Source organism: Sus scrofa, chromosome 14 (genome assembly GCF_054392235.1).
Source record: "Sus scrofa isolate SSC_HxYL_T2T_F1_AM1 chromosome 14, Sscrofa_HxYL_maternal_Yorkshire_Landrace_v2.0, whole genome shotgun sequence".
Taxonomy (NCBI): domain Eukaryota; kingdom Metazoa; phylum Chordata; class Mammalia; order Artiodactyla; family Suidae; genus Sus; species Sus scrofa.
Genome location: NC_139396.1, coordinates 26,478,156 through 26,503,471, shown reverse-complemented (window position 1 = coordinate 26,503,471; position 25,316 = coordinate 26,478,156). Strand labels below are relative to the sequence as shown.

General features: G+C 56.1%; 2 protein-coding genes across 6 annotated transcripts; both read left to right on the top strand.

Moving 5' to 3' along the window:
* The first annotated feature begins 392 nt into the window (after positions 1-392).
* On the top strand, positions 393-4,429 carry LOC146396424 (uncharacterized). Of its 5 annotated transcripts, XM_084994229.1 has the most exons (5): positions 427-617; positions 1,086-1,284; positions 1,534-1,923; positions 1,987-3,014; positions 3,079-4,429. In XM_084994229.1, exons 1-5 carry the CDS (start codon positions 462-464, stop codon positions 3,829-3,831), a joined length of 2,526 nt encoding a protein of 841 aa, XP_084850355.1. In that variant the 5' UTR covers positions 427-461; the 3' UTR covers positions 3,832-4,429. The 5 variants fall into 5 exon arrangements, with proteins under 5 accessions (XP_084850352.1, XP_084850351.1, XP_084850353.1 ...); XM_084994226.1 differs by having other exon boundaries at positions 393-617; positions 1,537-2,960; positions 3,024-4,429; XM_084994225.1 differs by having other exon boundaries at positions 406-617; positions 1,534-2,960; positions 3,024-4,429.
* A 6,658-nt stretch (positions 4,430-11,087) lies between these two features.
* Positions 11,088-15,038, top strand: LOC146396423 (uncharacterized). The gene is made up of 3 exons (XM_084996394.1): positions 11,088-11,309; positions 11,778-11,976; positions 12,226-15,038. Exons 1-3 carry the CDS (start codon positions 11,154-11,156, stop codon positions 14,925-14,927), a joined length of 3,057 nt encoding a protein of 1,018 aa, XP_084852520.1. The 5' UTR covers positions 11,088-11,153; the 3' UTR covers positions 14,928-15,038.
* Positions 15,039-25,316: the final 10,278 nt, after the last annotated feature.

Here is a 25,316-nt window from a genome sequence, read left to right as displayed (position 1 = left end):
GAGACATCGGGAAAACGATCCCATTTGCCGTCACCTCCCAAAGAATAGACGACTGAGGAAGAGACCTCCCTAGAGAGACGCAAGACCTGTCCTGGGAACCCCCCAAGAGGCTGATGTAAGCAATCCAAGAGGACACAAACTGATGGCAAGACACACCTTGCTCTTGGATTGCAAGAGCCTATAGTATCCCAAGGACCATGCTCCCCAAGGCAGTCCGCAGAGTCACCGCCATCCCTGTCAAGTGCCCAAGACCGCTGTTCACAGCACCAGACCATGGGGTTGGTGGGGGAGGGGAGCTGGAGCAGCCCAGAGGGACCCTGGGGGAGACATGGGGAAGGAGGAAGGCCCGTTGGGGGGACCCCAGGAAGTGACCTCACTTCCATGGCGACAGAGGCCAACGGAACTTGGAAGCTGGGGAGCTGGGCACCTACTGGTCCAGTCCAGGAGAGGACGGAGGAGGGATGGACTGGCTCTGCTGCATCCCGCTCTCCCGAGGCCGAGGCCGAGGCCGAGGCCGCAGGCGTCGTCACGGCAGAGATGGCCTCTGCCAAGCCTGCAGAACCTGGATGAGAACGCGAGGCGGACGCCTATGGGCCGTTGCCCGCAGGGACCCAGAGGTACCACCGGGAGAGGGAGCTCCAGCCAAGGGCAGGGACCTCTCGGAGCCCACACGGGAGCCCCAAGCCCCCTCCCTGGATGACTTTGTGCAGAGGCGGGTGGTGAGGGGTGGGCCCACCTCAAGCAAGAGCCGGCTGACGCGGGCTTGGAGGCCTGCTGGGCAGGGCCTGCCCACACCCCGGGACCCAACTGGCTGGGGAGAAGCAGGGGGCTGAGGGGGGTAGGTGTGGAGTCAGGGCCGAGCCCTGCGTGCAAGCGGTACCCCCAGCCCTCCAGGGGGCTCTCGTTCCTCCCGGGTCAGGGGGGAGCCACTGGTGTGTGGCAGGGGTGTGGTGTTTGAGCAGGCAAGGCCTCCCCTGATCTGGGAGCAGAAGGTCAAGGGGGCAGAAGAAGCAGCGAGAAGCTCACAGCCCCACAGGGCTCTGACGCCTCGGGGCCGGGCCCTCTGACGCTCACTGTCATTGCAGAGTCCCCCACCTGAGACCCGCCAGGAACAGGGTGAGGAAGGCAGAAGGCCACCCGAGGAACCTCCACACAGACTGCTCCCCGGGGTCCTCTGCCGGGCTGGTGGGGAGCACAGGAGCACCAGCTGTGGCCATGAAGACACTGTCCACATGAGCCTGACAACCCTGGAAGGCCTGGCACCCCCTGAGGCCCAGCCTGAAGGTGAGAAGATGGGGCCGGGGCTCTGGGCGCAGTGGGGGGAGCTGAGGTGTGGGCCGCACAGCGGGGAGTCCCCAGAGGATGGTGTTGGGCCAGGAGCCAAGACAAAGGCACACGCCCCGCCTGCAGGAGAGCAGAGCCAGCAGGTGCTGGCCGGGACTTGTCGGGAAGGCTCTGGGAAGACTGCTCTCCTTGGAAGAGCACATGGCAAGGCGGGCAGGCACCAAAGCTCTTCCTCTCTCACACCTCCAGCAGGAGACCTGGAATCCGAGGCCAAGACGCCAGCCGAGCCGAAAGACCCTGGAGCAGCCCCCAGAGGAGGTCCAGAACCACAGGAGGACTCAGTGCCCGGGCAGGGAGGACCTCTGGCTCTTTCAGAGGGACGCCCACGTCCTCATGGGGACTCACCTCCCGGGGAGGATGAACCCTCTGCTCCACTCCCAAGAGGCCCAGCTCCTCTTGAGGAGTCAACACCCGGGCAGGGTGGAACCAAGGCGCCGCCTGCAGGAGGACCAGGCCCCCATGAAGACTCAGCTCATGGGCAGGATCAACCTGCTGCTCCTCCTGAAGGAAGACCAGAGCCTCATGAGGTCTCACCTCCCAGGCAGGATGAAAATCCTGCTCTTCCTACAGGAGGACGAGGCTCTCAGGAAGACTCAGCAGCCGGGCAGGATGAAAATCCTGCTCCTCCTCCTGGAGGACGAGGCTCTCAGGAGGACTCACGAGCCGGGCAGGATGAAAATCCTGCTCCTCCTCCTGGAGGACGAGTCTCTCAGGAGGACTCACGAGCCGGGCGGGATGAAAATGCTTCTCCTCCTCCTGGAGGACAAGGCTCTCAGGTGGACTCACCAGCCAGGCAGAATGAAAATCCTGCTCCTCCTCCTGGAGGACGAGGCTCTCAGAAGGACTCATCAGCCAGGAAGGATGAAAATCTGGCTAATCCTCCTGGAGGACGAGGCCCTCAGGATGTCTCACCAGCCGGTCAGGATGAACATTCTGCTCCTCCTACAGGAGGACAAGGCTCTCATGAGGACTCAGTAGCCGGGCAGGATGAAAATCCCGCTCCTCCTACAGGAGGACCAGGCTCTCATGAGGACTCAAGAGCCGGACCCGATGAAAATCCTGCTCCTCCTGCTGGACTACGAGACTCTCATGAGGACTCACTAGCTAGGCGGGATGAAAATCCTGTTCCTCCTCCTGAAGGACGAGGCTCTCATGATGTCTCACCAGCCGGGCAGGTGGAACATCCTGCTCCTACTACAGGAGAACGAGGCTCTCATGAGGACTCACCAGCTGGGCAGGATGAATACCCGGCTCCTCCTACAGGAGGACGAGGCTCTCATGCAGATGCACTGGCCCTGCCGGATGAATATCCTTCTCCTCCTCCTGGAGGACGAAGCTCTCATGAGGACTCATCAGCCGGGCCCAATGAAAATCCTGCTCTTCCTCCTGGATTACGAGGCTCTCATGACGACTCAGCAGCCGTGCAGGATGTAAATCCTGTTCCTCCTCCTGGAGGACGAGGCTCTCATGAGGACTCAGAAGCCAGGCAGGATGAACATCCTGCTCCTCCTCCTGGAAGACGAGGCTCTCAGGAGGACTCACGAGCTGGGAAGGATGAAAATCTTGTTCCTCCTCCTGGAGGACGAGGCTCTCATGATGTCTCACCAGCCGGGCAGGTTGAACCTCCTTCTCCTCCTCCAGGAGGACGAGGCTCTCATGATGTCTCACCAGCCGGGCAGGTTGAACCTCCTTCTCCTCCTCCAGGAGGACGAGGCTCTCATGATGTCTCACCAGCCGGGCAAAATGAACATCCTGCTCCTCCTACAGGACGATGCTCTCATGCAGACACACCAGCCCAGCAGGATCAAGATCCTGCTCCTCCTCCTGGAGGACGAGGCTCTCAGGAGGACCCCCCAACCGGGCAGGATGAAAGTGCTGCTCCTCCTCCAGTTGGACGAGGCTCTCAGGAGGACTCACCAGCCGGACAGGATGAAAAACCTGCTCCTCCTCCTCGAGGACGAGGCTCTCAGGAGGACTCACGAGCTGGGTGGGATGAAAATGCTTCTCCTCCTCCTGGAGGACAAGGCTCTCAGGTGGACTCACCAGCCAGGCAGAATGAAAATCCTGCTCCTCCTCCTGGAGGACGAGGCTCTCAGAAGGACTCATCAGCCGGGAAGGATGAAAATCTGGATAATCCTCCTGGAGGACAAGGCTCTCTGGAGGACTCAGCAGCCGTGCAGGATGAACATTCTGCTCCTCCTACAGGAGGACAAGGCTCTCCTGAGGACTCAGCAGCCGTGCAGGATGAACATCCTGCTCCTCCTCCCGGAGGACGAGGCTCTCAGGAGGACTCAGCAGCCGTGCAGGATAAACATCCTGCTCCTCCTCCTAGAGGACCAGGCTCTCCTGAGGACTCACGTGGCGGGCAGGTTGAAATTCCTGCTCCTCCTCCAGGAGGACGAGGCTCTCAGGAGGACTCACTTGCTGGGCAGGATGAAAATCCGGCTAATCCTCCTGGAGGACGAGGCTCTCACGAGGACTCACTAGCTGGGCAGGATGAGAATCCTGCTAGTCCTCCAGAAGTCTCCCGTCCACTCGAACCCTCACCAGCCCTGCAGGGGGCACTTGGCGCTGCTCTGGCCAAATTCCCGGACACTGATGTGCCTTTCCCTGTGCTAGATGGCAACGTTGTCCCGGCCTCTGCTGGGGACAAAGGGCCCGAGGAGCATTCAGCAGCCCTTTGGGGAGTGCCTGCCCTGACTGCTCCCGCACCCCCTGTACCAGGTCCTGGCCTGGCTCTTTCAAGAACCCTCGGCCCAGTTCCAAAACCACCTTCCCCAAGGTCCCCTCCGCCCCTGCCAGTGCCCTCCCCATCAGCTTCCCCCAAACCCCATCCCCTTGCTCCCCCTCCTGACATGGACGCTCCTTCCCCTCTCCTGATTTCTCTTTGGAGATGTGTCCAATTTCTCTTTCTGACTCATGTCATTTATGCTATAGTTCACTTTGTGTTTTGAGCCTAGAGTTGTTAGAACCTTGAAACAAAATAACAATAAAAAAAGGAAGTAGTTATTGATAGGGAAGTAATAAAAAGCACAAATTATTAAATAAAGCTAATTATTCTCAATCAATCATTGAGAAGCGAGAAGTGATTTGTGTGTGTGTGTCTTTTGGCCTTTGTCTTCTGTCTTTTGAGGGCTTCCCCCATGGCCTATGGAGGTTCCCAGGCTAGGGGGTGGATCGGGGCCAGAGCTGCCGGCCTCCAGCACAGCCAGAGCAACAGGGGATCCAAGCCGCGTCTGGGACCCACACCACAGCTCACGGCCACGCCGGATCCTTTCCCCTTGGAATGAGGCCAGGGATGGAACCCGCTGCCTCAGGGATACACGTCGGGGGCGAGACCTGCTGAGCCACGACGGGAACTCCGAGAGCCAGGAAACCATTGGAGGACCGTCCAATGTCAGCTGAATTGACGGCAGGGGCGGGGGTTGTGCACTTGTGCACAGCAGCTGCCCTTTCACCAAGCGCAGGGTCGCATTCATTCTTGGATGTGGTTGCACAGTATCCAGATCATGCTGATTCCCAGAGCTGAGGAATGACAAGGTTGCCATGGTTTAAACATGCCCACCAAAGCAAACGGGCTCATTCCTCGGGTTGAGGGGCCCCATCCAGGTCCCATCTCGTTGTGCTGGGGCGGAGGGGCTTGCTCTCTCAACCTGTTTCTTCTGCAGCCGTCTGGTACCTGCCCTCATGCGGACAGGAGGAGAGGTTGCTTCAACCACCTCCCCAGGGAGCCAAACCGGCAGCAGGAGTTCAAGCCATCCGTGCACTCGAACACACATACAAGTGTGGGCACGGATCTGCTTAGAGCGTTTCACATCAAACTTGAAAGGTGAGAAAAGGACGTCCCATCCTGGCACAGCAGAAAAAAATCCCACTAGGACGCATGAGTTTGCATGCTTGATCCCTGGCCTCCCTCAGTGGGTTAAGGATCTGGCATTGCCGTGAGCTGTGGTGGAGCTTGAAGAGGAGGCTTGGATCCAGCGTGGCTGGGACTGGGGCATGGGCTGTGGCAGGCAGCTGCAGCTCCAACTGGACCCCTTCCCTGGGAACCACCATATGCCCCGGGTGAGGCCCTCCAAAGCAAAACAGAAAAAGGAAGAATGAAAGAGTGTAAGATAAGAAACAAAACAGTGAGAGAAATAGAAAAAACATAAGGAGAGACTGTTGGGGCTTGGCAGAAATCAACCCACCCGGTATCCATGAGGATGCAAGTTCCATCCCCGCCCTCGCTCACTGGGTAAATAATCCAGGGCTGATCTGTCTCCTAGCCTGGGAACTTGTATGTGCCTTGCCCTGTGGCCCTAAAGAGACAGACAGCAAGACAGAAAGTAACACCAGACGAAAAAGCAAGGAAGCAAGCAAGCAAGACAGCCAATACCAAATGGGATGAGAGAGAGAGATGGCCCAGATCTCTGCCTCCCCAAACCCTGGGCCCGAAAAGCGGGGCCACTCTAGTAGGTCCTGGGTGTCTCCTCCCCTGCGGGGGCTGTGGGATGGTGGCATGGCTGAGGGACAGCGAGGCTTTCCGGACCCTGATACAGGCTCTGTCCTCCAGCCAGGACCCAGGGATTCCCCTTGGCAGTCCAGCTCATCCACGGCTGACAGAACGGACCCTTCCGGGCCTGTGACCCTCACGGCTCCGGGAGGAGGCCAAACAGCCAGGCAAGGCCCCCAGCGGACGAGCGGGTGCTGAGCCGAGTGTGGAGGGTCAGGCAGGGGCAACGAAGGCATGGAGAAGGGCTCGACGAGATCCCGCAGGAGCCAGGGTCCCATGGAGGCCAAGGGGGCAGGGGCAACGTGGCAGGGCCGCCCGGGGGAGCAGCCCTGGAAGAGGCCTGCTGAGGCGGGTGGCGAGGTGGCCGGCAGGGCTGGAAGCGCAGAAGGAGACCTTTGGGGGCATGTGCTGCCGGGGGTGTGCCAGGCTCCTCTGGCCAGCCCCACATCTGGCTTTGGGCCCCTGAAGAGGGATGCCATCATCCCAAGGACCCGGTGAGCTGGAACCCAAGCCTGGACCTGGCTTCTGTCCCCAGAGTGGCTCGCGCCTTGTGTTGAAACAAAAGCAAGGAGGGTCAGAGTCACTCCGAAGGAGAGCATGATGTGGATGGGATTTGATTGGATGCTTGTGTATTGAGGGCTGCAACCTTGGCACAGGGAGGGTTCCAGGCAAGGGGTGGAATCGGGGCTACAGCTGCTGGGCTGGGCCACAGCTACAGCCACAGCCATGCAGGATTTGAGCCACATCTGAGATACATACCACAGCTCACGGCAATGTTTATTACACATTGAATGTACATATGTATATAAAATTTTTTTTGGTTCTTACCTGTACCTGTTGAATATGGAAATTCACAGCCAGGAGGGATGGAATCTGAGCTGAACCTGTGACCTACACCACCATTGCTGAAATGCCAGATCCTGTCCCCACTGCACAGGGCTGGAGATCCAACGGGTGCCTCCACAGACACGACTGGATCATGACCCCACTGAGCCTCAGGGGGAACTCCAGCCAATCTTTTGGAAAATAGATCTTCCTATTAGGAAAGAGAATATGTGTATACGTCCAGATGGAACGTCCATCCTTATGAGGAGTTCCCGTTGGGGCTCAGTGGGAAGGAAACAGCCCAGGATCCATGAGGACACAGGTTTGATGGCTGGTCTCGCTCCATGGGTGAAGGAACCGGCATGGCCGTGAGCTGTGGTGTAGGTCGCAGACGAGGCTTCAATCCTGGATTGCTATAGCTGTGGTGGTGGCCGGTAGCTGCAGCTGCAATGCCACGCCAACCTGGGAACTTCCATATGCCACAGGTGAGGCCCGAAAACACAAATACAAATGAAGAACGCGAATTCTTAAGAAATCCATTTTGGAGAAAAATGAAACTTTGTGTTTGTGTGTGTGTGTGTCTCTTTTTTCTTTTGTCTGTTCAGGGCCGCACCCTCGGCATGTGCACCCTCCTTTGCTAGAGGTCCTATGGCTAGTGGACATCGTTTTGGAAATCCTAGCTAGTCAGGGCCCTCCGAGTAGAAAAAGACAGAGAAGGAAGCCACACTGGAAAGGAAGAAGACAAGCCATCCCTATTTTGAGATGAGAGGATCCTATACCTAGAGCATCCTCAGGACACTCCCAGGAAACTGGTAGAGCTCATCAGTGAATTTGGTAAGGCCACAGGATACACCCGTACTACCGAGAAATAGACTGCATTTCTATATACCAACAACGAATGACCGGAGAGAGAAATTACGGGAGAATCCTGTTTACTGTTGCATCCCAAAGAGTAAAATACTGAGGAATACACCTACTAGAGAGACAAGAGACCCATGCTCTGAAAACTCAAAGATGCTGATGCAAGCAATCAAGGATGACACATATCGATGGAGAGACTCGCCATGCTCTTGGATTGGAAGATTCCACATGATCATAATTGCTATCCTACCCAAGCGCATCCGCAGACTCAATGCAATCCCTATCCACGGACCAAGGACATTTTTCACAGAACTTGAACAAAATATTGTAAAGTTGGTTCGGTAGCACAAAAGCCCCAGAAGAGCCAAAGACATCCTGCAAAAGAGAAATGGAGCTGCAACAGTCAGGCTCCCTGAACTCAGACTATACCATAAAGCAGCAATCCTCAAAACCGCACGCTGCTTCCACAGAGAAAGACATGTACATCAGTGGAACAGGATGGAAAGCCCAGAAGGAAACCCCCCTCGCACCTACAGCCAACTCATCTGTGTGACAAAGGAGGCCAGACTATGCAGTGGACAAAAGACCGCCTGTTCAAGAAGGGGTGCCGGGAAGACGGGACAGCCCCATGGAAAAGAATGAAATGAGAACACTCCCTAACACCAGACACAAAAACAAGCTCCAAATGCATCAAAGACCTAGAGACACGACCAGACACTATAAAACGCTTAGAGGAAAACATAGGCCAAACACTCCCCAACATAAACGACAGCAACCTCTTCTCAGACCCACCTCTTAGAGCACTGACAGTAAAAACAACAATACACCAATGGGACTCAAGGAGCCTCAAAAGTTTCTGCACAGCCACGGAAACCCCAAACCAAACAAAAAGACTTCCCCCGGAACGGGAGAAAATCTTTGCAAATGAATCAACCCACAAGGGATTCATCTCCAAAATTTATAAACACCGCCCACCACTCCATACCAGAGCAACACAGCAACCCCTTCAAAAAATGGAAAGAAGATCTCAACAGCCAATTTTCCAAAGCAGACTTATGGGGGCAAAAACAAAACAAACAAACAAACAAAACACCTGAAAAGATGTTCAACATCACTCACTGCTAGAGAAACGTGAATCACAACCACCGTGAGGTACCACCTTACACCAGCCAGAATGGCCATCCTCAAAAGGTCTACAAACAATGAGTGTTGGAGAGGGTGTGGAGGAAAAGGAACCCTAGGACACTGTTGGGGGGAATGTCAATGGGTGCAACCGCTGTGGAAAACAGGATGCTGATGCCTCAGAAAGCGAAACATAGAACCACCACCCTTGGATCCAGCAATCCCACTCCTGGGCCTCTATCCAGAGAAAACCATGCCTTGCAAAGACACAGGTACGCCAGTGTTCATCGCAGCACTCTTTGCAGTAGCCAAGACATGGAAACCACCCAAGTGTCCATCGACAGAGGAGTGGATCAAGAAGCTGTGCTACATACACACCATGGAACATTCCTCAGCCATTAAAAGGAAAGAAAGAAGGGCATTGGTAGCAACCTGGATGGACCTGGAAACCATCGTGTTACGTGAAGTCATCAGACAATGAGACCCCAACATCCAAAGCTTTCCGTGACATGTGGACTCTAAAACAGGGCAGAAGGAACTTCTTTGCAGAACAGATCCTGACTCACAGACTTTGTAGAACTTACAGTTTCCAAATGAGAGAGTTTGGGTGGTGCGGGGATGCACTGAGGGTTTGGGATGGATGAGCTCCACAATTTGGTTTGATGATTGTTGGACACCTAGAAATGTAATAAAATTCATTAAGTTTTTGTTTACCAAAAGGAAGAAGCAGCCCCTTTCAACCCCTCAGAACCGAGGCCCTGCCACAGGGGACCCTTGAAGACGATCAGGATTTGGGAGCTGACCAGAGGCACACAATTCCCACTTGTTGCCTGGTGATCTTATTTTTTCAGCCACCCAACACCCCAGTCCATGAAGGTGATGGCTGTTGTTAAGCCTATCTTTTTTCGGTTTCTTCTTAGGGCTGCATCTGTGACATATGGAAGTTCCCAGGCCAGGGGTCCAATCGGAGCTACAGCAGCTGGCCTACACTTCAGCAGCAGAATCACCAGATTCATGGCAGCTCTGTGACCTACACCACAGCTCACAGCAATGGCAGATCCTTAACCCACTGAGCGAGGCCAATGCTCAATCCCCGACTCACACTGATACGAGGCCAGGGCTCATCGTGCATCCTCACACATCCTAGTCCCATTTGATTCTGCCCCACCCAGAGGGGAATGACACCAGTCCATATTTAGAGTATCATACATGAACATACATACATACAAATATATATATATATATATATGTATATATATATGTACACACACACACACACACACACACACACAAACACATGGATATAATTATGTGTGTGTGTGTGTGTCTGTGTGTGTCTGTGTGTATTGTGTTCTCAGCTGCATCTGGGTCATAGGGAAGTTCCCGGCCAGGGATGGAATCTGAGCTGAACCTGTGACCTACACCATCATTGCTGAAATGCCAGATCCTGTCCCCACTGCACAGGGATGGAGATCCAATGGGTGCCTCCACAGACACGACTGGGTCATGAACCCACTGAGCCCCAGTGGGAATTCCAGCCAATGTTTTTGGAAAGAAGCTCTTCCTATTAGGAGGGAGAATATGTGTATAAGTCGAGGTGGAAAGTTCATTGCTATGAGGGGTTCCCGTTGGGGCTCAGTGGTAAGGACACTGCCTAGTAGCCATGAGGACACAGGTGTGATGGCTGGCCTCACTCCGTGGGTGAAGGATCCGGCATTGCCGTGAGCTGTGGTGTAGGTCGCAGAGAAGGCTCGGATCCTGCATTGCTATGGCGGGGGGGAGGAGGGGGGGAGGCCAGCAGCTGTAGCTGCGATGCCATCCAGGGGTGGCCTTCAAATGCAAACAGAATTAAAGAGAGCTAATGCTTAGGAAATCTGTCATGGAGAACAATGCAACTGTGGGTGTGTGCGTGTGTCTTGTGTTGTTTGTCTTTTCAGGGCTTCCCCCCTCGGCATGTGCAGAGTCCTGGGCTAGAGTCGCAGGAGGCACCATGAAGGCACAGAAATCAACTGCCTTTCTATACCCTGAGAACGAGAGCTCCCAGAGAGACATCGGGAAAACGATCCCATTTGCCGTCACCTCCCAAAGAATAGACGACTGAGGAAGAGACCTCCCTAGAGAGACGCAAGACCTGTCCTGGGAACCCCCCAAGAGGCTGATGTAAGCAATCCAAGAGGACACAAACTGATGGCAAGACACACCTTGATCTTGGATTGCAAGAGCCTATAGTATCCCAAGGACCATGCTCCCCAAGGCAGTCCGCAGAGTCACCGCCATCCCTGTCAAGTGCCCAAGACCGCTGTTCACAGCACCAGACCATGGGGTTGGTGGGGGAGGGGAGCTGGAGCAGCCCAGAGGGACCCTGGGGGAGACATGGGGAAGGAGGAAGGCCCGTTGGGGGGACCCCAGGAAGTGACCTCACTTCCATGGCGACAGAGGCCAACGGAACTTGGAAGCTGGGGAGCTGGGCACCTACTGGTCCAGTCCAGGAGAGGACGGAGGAGGGATGGACTGGCTCTGCTGCATCCCGCTCTCCCGAGGCCGAGGCCGAGGCCGAGGCCGCAGGCGTCGTCACGGCAGAGATGGCCTCTGCCAAGCCTGCAGAACCTGGATGAGAACGCGAGGCGGACGCCTATGGGCCGTTGCCCGCAGGGACCCAGAGGTACCACCGGGAGAGGGAGCTCCAGCCAAGGGCAGGGACCTCTCGGAGCCCACACGGGAGCCCCAAGCCCCCTCCCTGGATGACTTTGTGCAGAGGCGGGTGGTGAGGGGTGGGCCCACCTCAAGCAAGAGCCGGCTGACGCGGGCTTGGAGGCCTGCTGGGCAGGGCCTGCCCACACCCCGGGACCCAACTGGCTGGGGAGAAGCAGGGGGCTGAGGGGGGTAGGTGTGGAGTCAGGGCCGAGCCCTGCGTGCAAGCGGTACCCCCAGCCCTCCAGGGGGCTCTCGTTCCTCCCGGGTCAGGGGGGAGCCACTGGTGTGTGGCAGGGGTGTGGTGTTTGAGCAGGCAAGGCCTCCCCTGATCTGGGAGCAGAAGGTCAAGGGGGCAGAAGAAGCAGCGAGAAGCTCACAGCCCCACAGGGCTCTGACGCCTCGGGGCCGGGCCCTCTGACGCTCACTGTCATTGCAGAGTCCCCCACCTGAGACCCGCCAGGAACAGGGTGAGGAAGGCAGAAGGCCACCCGAGGAACCTCCACACAGACTGCTCCCCGGGGTCCTCTGCCGGGCTGGTGGGGAGCACAGGAGCACCAGCTGTGGCCATGAAGACACTGTCCACATGAGCCTGACAACCCTGGAAGGCCTGGCACCCCCTGAGGCCCAGCCTGAAGGTGAGAAGATGGGGCCGGGGCTCTGGGCGCAGTGGGGGGAGCTGAGGTGTGGGCCGCACAGCGGGGAGTCCCCAGAGGATGGTGTTGGGCCAGGAGCCAAGACAAAGGCACACGCCCCGCCTGCAGGAGAGCAGAGCCAGCAGGTGCTGGCCGGGACTTGTCGGGAAGGCTCTGGGAAGACTGCTCTCCTTGGAAGAGCACATGGCAAGGCGGGCAGGCACCAAAGCTCTTCCTCTCTCACACCTCCAGCAGGAGACCTGGAATCCGAGGCCAAGACGCCAGCCGAGCCGAAAGACCCTGGAGCAGCCCCCAGAGGAGGTCCAGAACCACAGGAGGACTCAGCACCCGGGCAGGGAGGACCTCTGGCTCTTTCAGAGGGACGCCCACGTCCTCATGGGGACTCACCTCCCGGGGAGGATGAACCCTCTGCTCCACTCCCAAGAGGCCCAGCTCCTCTTGAGGAGTCAACACCCGGGCAGGGTGGAACCAAGGCGCCGCCTGCAGGAGGACCAGGCCCCCATGAAGACTCAGCTCATGGGCAGGATCAACCTGCTGCTCCTCCTGAAGGAAGACCAGAGCCTCATGAGGTCTCACCTCCCAGGCAGGATGAAAATCCTGCTCTTCCTACAGGAGGACGAGGCTCTCAGGAAGACTCAGCAGCCGGGCAGGATGAAAATCCTGCTCCTCCTCCTGGAGGACGAGTCTCTCAGGAGGACTCACGAGCCGGGCGGGATGAAAATGCTTCTCCTCCTCCTGGAGGACAAGGCTCTCAGGTGGACTCACCAGCCAGGCAGAATGAAAATCCTGCTCCTCCTCCTGGAGGACGAGGCTCTCAGAAGGACTCATCAGCCAGGAAGGATGAAAATCTGGCTAATCCTCCTGGAGGACGAGGCCCTCAGGATGTCTCACCAGCCGGTCAGGATGAACATTCTGCTCCTCCTACAGGAGGACAAGGCTCTCATGAGGACTCAGTAGCCGGGCAGGATGAAAATCCCGCTCCTCCTACAGGAGGACCAGGCTCTCATGAGGACTCAAGAGCCGGACCCGATGAAAATCCTGCTCCTCCTGCTGGACTACGAGACTCTCATGAGGACTCACTAGCTAGGCGGGATGAAAATCCTGTTCCTCCTCCTGAAGGACGAGGCTCTCATGATGTCTCACCAGCCGGGCAGGTGGAACATCCTGCTCCTACTACAGGAGAACGAGGCTCTCATGAGGACTCACCAGCTGGGCAGGATGAATACCCGGCTCCTCCTACAGGAGGACGAGGCTCTCATGCAGATGCACTGGCCCTGCCGGATGAATATCCTTCTCCTCCTCCTGGAGGACGAAGCTCTCATGAGGACTCATCAGCCGGGCCCAATGAAAATCCTGCTCTTCCTCCTGGATTACGAGGCTCTCATGACGACTCAGCAGCCGTGCAGGATGTAAATCCTGTTCCTCCTCCTGGAGGACGAGGCTCTCATGAGGACTCAGAAGCCAGGCAGGATGAACATCCTGCTCCTCCTCCTGGAAGACGAGGCTCTCAGGAGGACTCACGAGCTGGGAAGGATGAAAATCTTGTTCCTCCTCCTGGAGGACGAGGCTCTCATGATGTCTCACCAGCCGGGCAGGTTGAACCTCCTTCTCCTCCTCCAGGAGGACGAGGCTCTCATGATGTCTCACCAGCCGGGCAGGTTGAACCTCCTTCTCCTCCTCCAGGAGGACGAGGCTCTCATGATGTCTCACCAGCCGGGCAAAATGAACATCCTGCTCCTCCTACAGGACGATGCTCTCATGCAGACACACCAGCCCAGCAGGATCAAGATCCTGCTCCTCCTCCTGGAGGACGAGGCTCTCAGGAGGACCCCCCAACCGGGCAGGATGAAAGTGCTGCTCCTCCTCCAGTTGGACGAGGCTCTCAGGAGGACTCACCAGCCGGACAGGATGAAAAACCTGCTCCTCCTCCTCGAGGACGAGGCTCTCAGGAGGACTCACGAGCTGGGTGGGATGAAAATGCTTCTCCTCCTCCTGGAGGACAAGGCTCTCAGGTGGACTCACCAGCCAGGCAGAATGAAAATCCTGCTCCTCCTCCTGGAGGACGAGGCTCTCAGAAGGACTCATCAGACGGGAAGGATGAAAATCTGGATAATCCTCCTGGAGGACAAGGCTCTCTGGAGGACTCAGCAGCCGTGCAGGATGAACATTCTGCTCCTCCTACAGGAGGACAAGGCTCTCCTGAGGACTCAGCAGCCGTGCAGGATGAACATCCTGCTCCTCCTCCCGGAGGACGAGGCTCTCAGGAGGACTCAGCAGCCGTGCAGGATAAACATCCTGCTCCTCCTCCTAGAGGACCAGGCTCTCCTGAGGACTCACGTGGCGGGCAGGTTGAAATTCCTGCTCCTCCTCCAGGAGGACGAGGCTCTCAGGAGGACTCACTTGCTGGGCAGGATGAAAATCCGGCTAATCCTCCTGGAGGACGAGGCTCTCACGAGGACTCACTAGCTGGGCAGGATGAGAATCCTGCTAGTCCTCCAGAAGTCTCCCGTCCACTCGAACCCTCACCAGCCCTGCAGGGGGCACTTGGCGCTGCTCTGGCCAAATTCCCGGACACTGATGTGCCTTTCCCTGTGCTAGATGGCAACGTTGTCCCGGCCTCTGCTGGGGACAAAGGGCCCGAGGAGCATTCAGCAGCCCTTTGGGGAGTGCCTGCCCTGACTGCTCCCGCACCCCCTGTACCAGGTCCTGGCCTGGCTCTTTCAAGAACCCTCGGCCCAGTTCCAAAACCACCTTCCCCAAGGTCCCCTCCGCCCCTGCCAGTGCCCTCCCCATCAGCTTCCCCCAAACCCCATCCCCTTGCTCCCCCTCCTGACATGGACGCTCCTTCCCCTCTCCTGATTTCTCTTTGGAGATGTGTCCAATTTCTCTTTCTGACTCATGTCATTTATGCTATAGTTCACTTTGTGTTTTGAGCCTAGAGTTGTTAGAACCTTGAAACAAAATAACAATAAAAAAAGGAAGTAGTTATTGATAGGGAAGTAATAAAAAGCACAAATTATTAAATAAAGCTAATTATTCTCAATCAATCATTGAGAAGCGAGAAGTGATTTGTGTGTGTGTGTCTTTTGGCCTTTGTCTTCTGTCTTTTGAGGGCTTCCCCCATGGCCTATGGAGGTTCCCAGGCTAGGGGGTGGATCGGGGCCAGAGCTGCCGGCCTCCAGCACAGCCAGAGCAACAGGGGATCCAAGCCGCGTCTGGGACCCACACCACAGCTCACGGCCACGCCGGATCCTTTCCCCTTGGAATGAGGCCAGGGATGGAACCCGCTGCCTCAGGGATACACGTCGGGGGCGAGACCTGCTGAGCCACGACGGGAACTCCGAGAGCCAGGAAACCATTGGAGGACCGTCCAATGTCAGCTGAATTGACGGCAGGGGCGGGGGTTGTGCACTTGTGCACAGCAGCTGCCCTTTCACCAAGCGCAGGGTCGCATTCATTCTTGGATGTGGTTGCACAGTATCCAGATCATGCTGATTCCCAGAGCTGAGGAATGACAAGGTTGCCATGGTTTAAACATGCCCACCAAAGCAAACGGGCTCATTCCTCGGGTTGAGGGGCCCCATCCAGGTCCCATCTCGTTGTGCTGGGGCGGAGGGGCTTGCTCTCTCAACCTGTTTCTTCTGCAGCCGTCTGGTACCTGCCCTCATGCGGACAGGAGGAGAGGTTGCTTCAACCACCTCCCCAGGGAGCCAAACCGGCAGCAGGAGTTCAAGCCATCCGTGCACTCGAACACACATACAAGTGTGGGCACGGATCTGCTTAGAGCGTTTCACATCAAACTTGAAAGGTGAGAAAAGGACGTCCCATCCTGGCACAGCAGAAAAAAATCCCACTAGGACGCATGAGTTTGCATGCTTGATCCCTGGCCTCCCTCAGTGGGTTAAGGATCTGGCATTGCCGTGAGCTGTGGTGGAGCTTGAAGAGGAGGCTTGGATCCAGCGTGGCTGGGACTGGGGCATGGGCTGTGGCAGGCAGCTGCAGCTCCAACTGGACCCCTTCCCTGGGAACCACCATATGCCCCGGGTGAGGCCCTCCAAAGCAAAACAGAAAAAGGAAGAATGAAAGAGTGTAAGATAAGAAACAAAACAGTGAGAGAAATAGAAAAAACATAAGGAGAGACTGTTGGGGCTTGGCAGAAATCAACCCACCCGGTATCCATGAGGATGCAAGTTCCATCCCCGCCCTCGCTCACTGGGTAAATAATCCAGGGCTGATCTGTCTCCTAGCCTGGGAACTTGTATGTGCCTTGCCCTGTGGCCCTAAAGAGACAGACAGCAAGACAGAAAGTAACACCAGACGAAAAAGCAAGGAAGCAAGCAAGCAAGACAGCCAATACCAAATGGGATGAGAGAGAGAGATGGCCCAGATCTCTGCCTCCCCAAACCCTGGGCCCGAAAAGCGGGGCCACTCTAGTAGGTCCTGGGTGTCTCCTCCCCTGCGGGGGCTGTGGGATGGTGGCATGGCTGAGGGACAGCGAGGCTTTCCGGACCCTGATACAGGCTCTGTCCTCCAGCCAGGACCCAGGGATTCCCCTTGGCAGTCCAGCTCATCCACGGCTGACAGAACGGACCCTTCCGGGCCTGTGACCCTCACGGCTCCGGGAGGAGGCCAAACAGCCAGGCAAGGCCCCCAGCGGACGAGCGGGTGCTGAGCCGAGTGTGGAGGGTCAGGCAGGGGCAACGAAGGCATGGAGAAGGGCTCGACGAGATCCCGCAGGAGCCAGGGTCCCATGGAGGCCAAGGGGGCAGGGGCAACGTGGCAGGGCCGCCCGGGGGAGCAGCCCTGGAAGAGGCCTGCTGAGGCGGGTGGCGAGGTGGCCGGCAGGGCTGGAAGCGCAGAAGGAGACCTTTGGGGGCATGTGCTGCCGGGGGTGTGCCAGGCTCCTCTGGCCAGCCCCACATCTGGCTTTGGGCCCCTGAAGAGGGATGCCATCATCCCAAGGACCCGGTGAGCTGGAACCCAAGCCTGGACCTGGCTTCTGTCCCCAGAGTGGCTCGCGCCTTGTGTTGAAACAAAAGCAAGGAGGGTCAGAGTCACTCCGAAGGAGAGCATGATGTGGATGGGATTTGATTGGATGCTTGTGTATTGAGGGCTGCAACCTTGGCACAGGGAGGGTTCCAGGCAAGGGGTGGAATCGGGGCTACAGCTGCTGGGCTGGGCCACAGCTACAGCCACAGCCATGCAGGATTTGAGCCACATCTGAGATACATACCACAGCTCACGGCAATGTTTATTACACATTGAATGTACATATGTATATAAAATTTTTTTTGGTTCTTACCTGTACCTGTTGAATATGGAAATTCACAGCCAGGAGGGATGGAATCTGAGCTGAACCTGTGACCTACACCACCATTGCTGAAATGCCAGATCCTGTCCCCACTGCACAGGGCTGGAGATCCAACGGGTGCCTCCACAGACACGACTGGATCATGACCCCACTGAGCCTCAGGGGGAACTCCAGCCAATCTTTTGGAAAATAGATCTTCCTATTAGGAAAGAGAATATGTGTATACGTCCAGATGGAACGTCCATCCTTATGAGGAGTTCCCGTTGGGGCTCAGTGGGAAGGAAACAGCCCAGGATCCATGAGGACACAGGTTTGATGGCTGGTCTCGCTCCATGGGTGAAGGAACCGGCATGGCCGTGAGCTGTGGTGTAGGTCGCAGACGAGGCTTCAATCCTGGATTGCTATAGCTGTGGTGGTGGCCGGTAGCTGCAGCTGCAATGCCACGCCAACCTGGGAACTTCCATATGCCACAGGTGAGGCCCGAAAACACAAATACAAATGAAGAACGCGAATTCTTAAGAAATCCATTTTGGAGAAAAATGAAACTTTGTGTTTGTGTGTGTGTGTGTCTCTTTTTTCTTTTGTCTGTTCAGGGCCGCACCCTCGGCATGTGCACCCTCCTTTGCTAGAGGTCCTATGGCTAGTGGACATCGTTTTGGAAATCCTAGCTAGTCAGGGCCCTCCGAGTAGAAAAAGACAGAGAAGGAAGCCACACTGGAAAGGAAGAAGACAAGCCATCCCTATTTTGAGATGAGAGGATCCTATACCTAGAGCATCCTCAGGACACTCCCAGGAAACTGGTAGAGCTCATCAGTGAATTTGGTAAGGCCACAGGATACACCCGTACTACCGAGAAATAGACTGCATTTCTATATACCAACAACGAATGACCGGAGAGAGAAATTACGGGAGAATCCTGTTTACTGTTGCATCCCAAAGAGTAAAATACTGAGGAATACACCTACTAGAGAGACAAGAGACCCATGCTCTGAAAACTCAAAGATGCTGATGCAAGCAATCAAGGATGACACATATCGATGGAGAGACTCGCCATGCTCTTGGATTGGAAGATTCCACATGATCATAATTGCTATCCTACCCAAGCGCATCCGCAGACTCAATGCAATCCCTATCCACGGACCAAGGACATTTTTCACAGAACTTGAACAAAATATTGTAAAGTTGGTTCGGTAGCACAAAAGCCCCAGAAGAGCCAAAGACATCCTGCAAAAGAGAAATGGAGCTGCAACAGTCAGGCTCCCTGAACTCAGACTATACCATAAAGCAGCAATCCTCAAAACCGCACGCTGCTTCCACAGAGAAAGACATGTACATCAGTGGAACAGGATGGAAAGCCCAGAAGGAAACCCCCCTCGCACCTACAGCCAACTCATCTGTGTGACAAAGGAGGCCAGACTATGCAGTGGACAAAAGACCGCCTGTTCAAGAAGGGGTGCCGGGAAGACGGGACAGCCCCATGGAAAAGAATGAAATGAGAACACTCCCTAACACCAGACACAAAAACAAGCTCCAAATGCATCAAAGACCTAGAGACACGACCAGACACTATAAAACGCTTAGAGGAAAACATAGGCCAAACACTCCCCAACATAAACGACAGCAACCTCTTCTCAGACCCACCTCTTAGAGCACTGACAGTAAAAACAACAATACACCAATGGGACTCAAGGAGCCTCAAAAGTTTCTGCACAGCCACGGAAACCCCAAACCAAACAAAAAGACTTCCCCCGGAACGGGAGAAAATCTTTGCAAATGAATCAACCCACAAGGGATTCATCTCCAAAATTTATAAACACCGCCCACCACTCCATACCAGAGCAACACAGCAACCCCTTCAAAAAATGGAAAGAAGATCTCAACAGCCAATTTTCCAAAGCAGACTTATGGGGGCAAAAACAAAACAAACAAACAAACAAAACACCTGAAAAGATGTTCAACATCACTCACTGCTAGAGAAACGTGAATCACAACCACCGTGAGGTACCACCTTACACCAGCCAGAATGGCCATCCTCAAAAGGTCTACAAACAATGAGTGTTGGAGAGGGTGTGGAGGAAAAGGAACCCTAGGACACTGTTGGGGGGAATGTCAATGGGTGCAACCGCTGTGGAAAACAGGATGCTGATGCCTCAGAAAGCGAAACATAGAACCACCACCCTTGGATCCAGCAATCCCACTCCTGGGCCTCTATCCAGAGAAAACCATGCCTTGCAAAGACACAGGTACGCCAGTGTTCATCGCAGCACTCTTTGCAGTAGCCAAGACATGGAAACCACCCAAGTGTCCATCGACAGAGGAGTGGATCAAGAAGCTGTGCTACATACACACCATGGAACATTCCTCAGCCATTAAAAGGAAAGAAAGAAGGGCATTGGTAGCAACCTGGATGGACCTGGAAACCATCGTGTTACGTGAAGTCATCAGACAATGAGACCCCAACATCCAAAGCTTTCCGTGACATGTGGACTCTAAAACAGGGCAGAAGGAACTTCTTTGCAGAACAGATCCTGACTCACAGACTTTGTAGAACTTACAGTTTCCAAATGAGAGAGTTTGGGTGGTGCGGGGATGCACTGAGGGTTTGGGATGGATGAGCTCCACAATTTGGTTTGATGATTGTTGGACACCTAGAAATGTAATAAAATTCATTAAGTTTTTGTTTACCAAAAGGAAGAAGCAGCCCCTTTCAACCCCTCAGAACCGAGGCCCTGCCACAGGGGACCCTTGAAGACGATCAGGATTTGGGAGCTGACCAGAGGCACACAATTCCCACTTGTTGCCTGGTGATCTTATTTTTTCAGCCACCCAACACCCCAGTCCATGAAGGTGATGGCTGTTGTTAAGCCTATCTTTTTTCGGTTTCTTCTTAGGGCTGCATCTGTGACATATGGAAGTTCCCAGGCCAGGGGTCCAATCGGAGCTACAGCAGCTGGCCTACACTTCAGCAGCAGAATCACCAGATTCATGGCAGCTCTGTGACCTACACCACAGCTCACAGCAATGGCAGATCCTTAACCCACTGAGCGAGGCCAATGCTCAATCCCCGACTCACACTGATACGAGGCCAGGGCTCATCGTGCATCCTCACACATCCTAGTCCCATTTGATTCTGCCCCACCCAGAGGGGAATGACACCAGTCCATATTTAGAGTATCATACATGAACATACATACATACAAATATATATATATATATATGTATATATATATGTACACACACACACACACACACACACACACAAACACATGGATATAATTATGTGTGTGTGTGTGTGTCTGTGTGTGTCTGTGTGTATTGTGTTCTCAGCTGCATCTGGGTCATAGGGAAGTTCCCGGCCAGGGATGGAATCTGAGCTGAACCTGTGACCTACACCATCATTGCTGAAATGCCAGATCCTGTCCCCACTGCACAGGGATGGAGATCCAATGGGTGCCTCCACAGACACGACTGGGTCATGAACCCACTGAGCCCCAGTGGGAATTCCAGCCAATGTTTTTGGAAAGAAGCTCTTCCTATTAGGAGGGAGAATATGTGTATAAGTCGAGGTGGAAAGTTCATTGCTATGAGGGGTTCCCGTTGGGGCTCAGTGGTAAGGACACTGCCTAGTAGCCATGAGGACACAGGTGTGATGGCTGGCCTCACTCCGTGGGTGAAGGATCCGGCATTGCCGTGAGCTGTGGTGTAGGTCGCAGAGAAGGCTCGGATCCTGCATTGCTATGGCGGGGGGGAGGAGGGGGGGAGGCCAGCAGCTGTAACTGCGATGCCATCCAGGGGTGGCCTTCAAATGCAAACAGAATTAAAGAGAGCTAATGCTTAGGAAATCTGTCATGGAGAACAATGCAACTGTGGGTGTGTGCGTGTGTCTTGTGTTGTTTGTCTTTTCAGGGCTTCCCCCCTCGGCATGTGCAGAGTCCTGGGCTAGAGTCGCAGGAGGCACCATGAAGGCACAGAAATCAACTGCCTTTCTATACCCTGAGAACGAGAGCTCCCAGAGAGACATCGGGAAAACGATCCCATTTGCCGTCACCTCCCAAAGAATAGACGACTGAGGAAGAGACCTCCCTAGAGAGACGCAAGACCTGTCCTGGGAACCCCCCAAGAGGCTGATGTAAGCAATCCAAGAGGACACAAACTGATGGCAAGACACACCTTGCTCTTGGATTGCAAGAGCCTATAGTATCCCAAGGACCATGCTCCCCAAGGCAGTCCGCAGAGTCACCGCCATCCCTGTCAAGTGCCCAAGACCGCTGTTCACAGCACCAGACCATGGGGTTGGTGGGGGAGGGGAGCTGGAGCAGCCCAGAGGGACCCTGGGGGAGACATGGGGAAGGAGGAAGGCCCGTTGGGGGGACCCCAGGAAGTGACCTCACTTCCATGGCGACAGAGGCCAACGGAACTTGGAAGCTGGGGAGCTGGGCACCTACTGGTCCAGTCCAGGAGAGGACGGAGGAGGGATGGACTGGCTCTGCTGCATCCCGCTCTCCCGAGGCCGAGGCCGAGGCCGAGGCCGCAGGCGTCGTCACGGCAGAGATGGCCTCTGCCAAGCCTGCAGAACCTGGATGAGAACGCGAGGCGGACGCCTATGGGCCGTTGCCCGCAGGGACCCAGAGGTACCACCGGGAGAGGGAGCTCCAGCCAAGGGCAGGGACCTCTCGGAGCCCACACGGGAGCCCCAAGCCCCCTCCCTGGATGACTTTGTGCAGAGGCGGGTGGTGAGGGGTGGGCCCACCTCAAGCAAGAGCCGGCTGACGCGGGCTTGGAGGCCTGCTGGGCAGGGCCTGCCCACACCCCGGGACCCAACTGGCTGGGGAGAAGCAGGGGGCTGAGGGGGGTAGGTGTGGAGTCAGGGCCGAGCCCTGCGTGCAAGCGGTACCCCCAGCCCTCCAGGGGGCTCTCGTTCCTCCCGGGTCAGGGGGGAGCCACTGGTGTGTGGCAGGGGTGTGGTGTTTGAGCAGGCAAGGCCTCCCCTGATCTGGGAGCAGAAGGTCAAGGGGGCAGAAGAAGCAGCGAGAAGCTCACAGCCCCACAGGGCTCTGACGCCTCGGGGCCGGGCCCTCTGACGCTCACTGTCATTGCAGAGTCCCCCACCTGAGACCCGCCAGGAACAGGGTGAGGAAGGCAGAAGGCCACCCGAGGAACCTCCACACAGACTGCTCCCCGGGGTCCTCTGCCGGGCTGGTGGGGAGCACAGGAGCACCAGCTGTGGCCATGAAGACACTGTCCACATGAGCCTGACAACCCTGGAAGGCCTGGCACCCCCTGAGGCCCAGCCTGAAGGTGAGAAGATGGGGCCGGGGCTCTGGGCGCAGTGGGGGGAGCTGAGGTGTGGGCCGCACAGCGGGGAGTCCCCAGAGGATGGTGTTGGGCCAGGAGCCAAGACAAAGGCACACGCCCCGCCTGCAGGAGAGCAGAGCCAGCAGGTGCTGGCCGGGACTTGTCGGGAAGGCTCTGGGAAGACTGCTCTCCTTGGAAGAGCACATGGCAAGGCGGGCAGGCACCAAAGCTCTTCCTCTCTCACACCTCCAGCAGGAGACCTGGAATCCGAGGCCAAGACGCCAGCCGAGCCGAAAGACCCTGGAGCAGCCCCCAGAGGAGGTCCAGAACCACAGGAGGACTCAGCACCCGGGCAGGGAGGACCTCTGGCTCTTTCAGAGGGACGCCCACGTCCTCATGGGGACTCACCTCCCGGGGAGGATGAACCCTCTGCTCCACTCCCAAGAGGCCCAGCTCCTCTTGAGGAGTCAACACCCGGGCAGGGTGGAACCAAGGCGCCGCCTGCAGGAGGACCAGGCCCCCATGAAGACTCAGCTCATGGGCAGGATCAACCTGCTGCTCCTCCTGAAGGAAGACCAGAGCCTCATGAGGTCTCACCTCCCAGGCAGGATGAAAATCCTGCTCTTCCTACAGGAGGACGAGGCTCTCAGGAAGACTCAGCAGCCGGGCAGGATGAAAATCCTGCTCCTCCTCCTGGAGGACGAGGCTCTCAGGAGGACTCACGAGCCGGGCAGGATGAAAATCCTGCTCCTCCTCCTGGAGGACGAGTCTCTCAGGAGGACTCACGAGCTGGGTGGGATGAAAATGCTTCTCCTCCTCCTGGAGGACAAGGCTCTCAGGTGGACTCACCAGCCAGGCAGAATGAAAATCCTGCTCCTCCTCCTGGAGGACGAGGCTCTCAGAAGGACTCATCAGACGGGAAGGATGAAAATCTGGATAATCCTCCTGGAGGACAAGGCTCTCTGGAGGACTCAGCAGCCGTGCAGGATGAACATTCTGCTCCTCCTACAGGAGGACAAGGCTCTCCTGAGGACTCAGCAGCCGTGCAGGATGAACATCCTGCTCCTCCTCCCGGAGGACGAGGCTCTCAGGAGGACTCAGCAGCCGTGCAGGATAAACATCCTGCTCCTCCTCCTAGAGGACCAGGCTCTCCTGAGGACTCACGTGGCGGGCAGGTTGAAATTCCTGCTCCTCCTCCAGGAGGACGAGGCTCTCAGGAGGACTCACTTGCTGGGCAGGATGAAAATCCGGCTAATCCTCCTGGAGGACGAGGCTCTCACGAGGACTCACTAGCTGGGCAGGATGAGAATCCTGCTAGTCCTCCAGAAGTCTCCCGTCCACTCGAACCCTCACCAGCCCTGCAGGGGGCACTTGGCGCTGCTCTGGCCAAATTCCCGGACACTGATGTGCCTTTCCCTGTGCTAGATGGCAACGTTGTCCCGGCCTCTGCTGGGGACAAAGGGCCCGAGGAGCATTCAGCAGCCCTTTGGGGAGTGCCTGCCCTGACTGCTCCCGCACCCCCTGTACCAGGTCCTGGCCTGGCTCTTTCAAGAACCCTCGGCCCAGTTCCAAAACCACCTTCCCCAAGGTCCCCTCCGCCCCTGCCAGTGCCCTCCCCATCAGCTTCCCCCAAACCCCATCCCCTTGCTCCCCCTCCTGACATGGACGCTCCTTCCCCTCTCCTGATTTCTCTTTGGAGATGTGTCCAATTTCTCTTTCTGACTCATGTCATTTATGCTATAGTTCACTTTGTGTTTTGAGCCTAGAGTTGTTAGAACCTTGAAACAAAATAACAATAAAAAAAGGAAGTAGTTATTGATAGGGAAGTAATAAAAAGCACAAATTATTAAATAAAGCTAATTATTCTCAATCAATCATTGAGAAGCGAGAAGTGATTTGTGTGTGTGTGTCTTTTGGCCTTTGTCTTCTGTCTTTTGAGGGCTTCCCCCATGGCCTATGGAGGTTCCCAGGCTAGGGGGTGGATCGGGGCCAGAGCTGCCGGCCTCCAGCACAGCCAGAGCAACAGGGGATCCAAGCCGCGTCTGGGACCCACACCACAGCTCACGGCCACGCCGGATCCTTTCCCCTTGGAATGAGGCCAGGGATGGAACCCGCTGCCTCAGGGATACACGTCGGGGGCGAGACCTGCTGAGCCACGACGGGAACTCCGAGAGCCAGGAAACCATTGGAGGACCGTCCAATGTCAGCTGAATTGACGGCAGGGGCGGGGGTTGTGCACTTGTGCACAGCAGCTGCCCTTTCACCAAGCGCAGGGTCGCATTCATTCTTGGATGTGGTTGCACAGTATCCAGATCATGCTGATTCCCAGAGCTGAGGAATGACAAGGTTACCATGGTTTAAACATGCCCACCAAAGCAAACGGGCTCATTCCTCGGGTTGAGGGGCCCCATCCAGGTCCCATCTCGTTGCGTTGGGGCGGAGGGACTTGCTCTCTCAACCTGTTTCTTCTGCAGCCGTCTTGTACCTGCCCTCATGTGGACAGGAGGAGAGGTTGCTTCAACCACCTCCCCAGGGAGCCAAACCGGCAGCAGGAGTTCAAGCCATCCGTGCACTCGAACACACATACAAGTGTGGGCACGGATCTGCTTAGAGCGTTTCACATCAAACTTGAAAGGTGAGAAAAGGACGTCCCATCCTGGCACAGCAGAAAAAAATCCCACTAGGACGCATGAGTTTGCATGCTTGATCCCTGGCC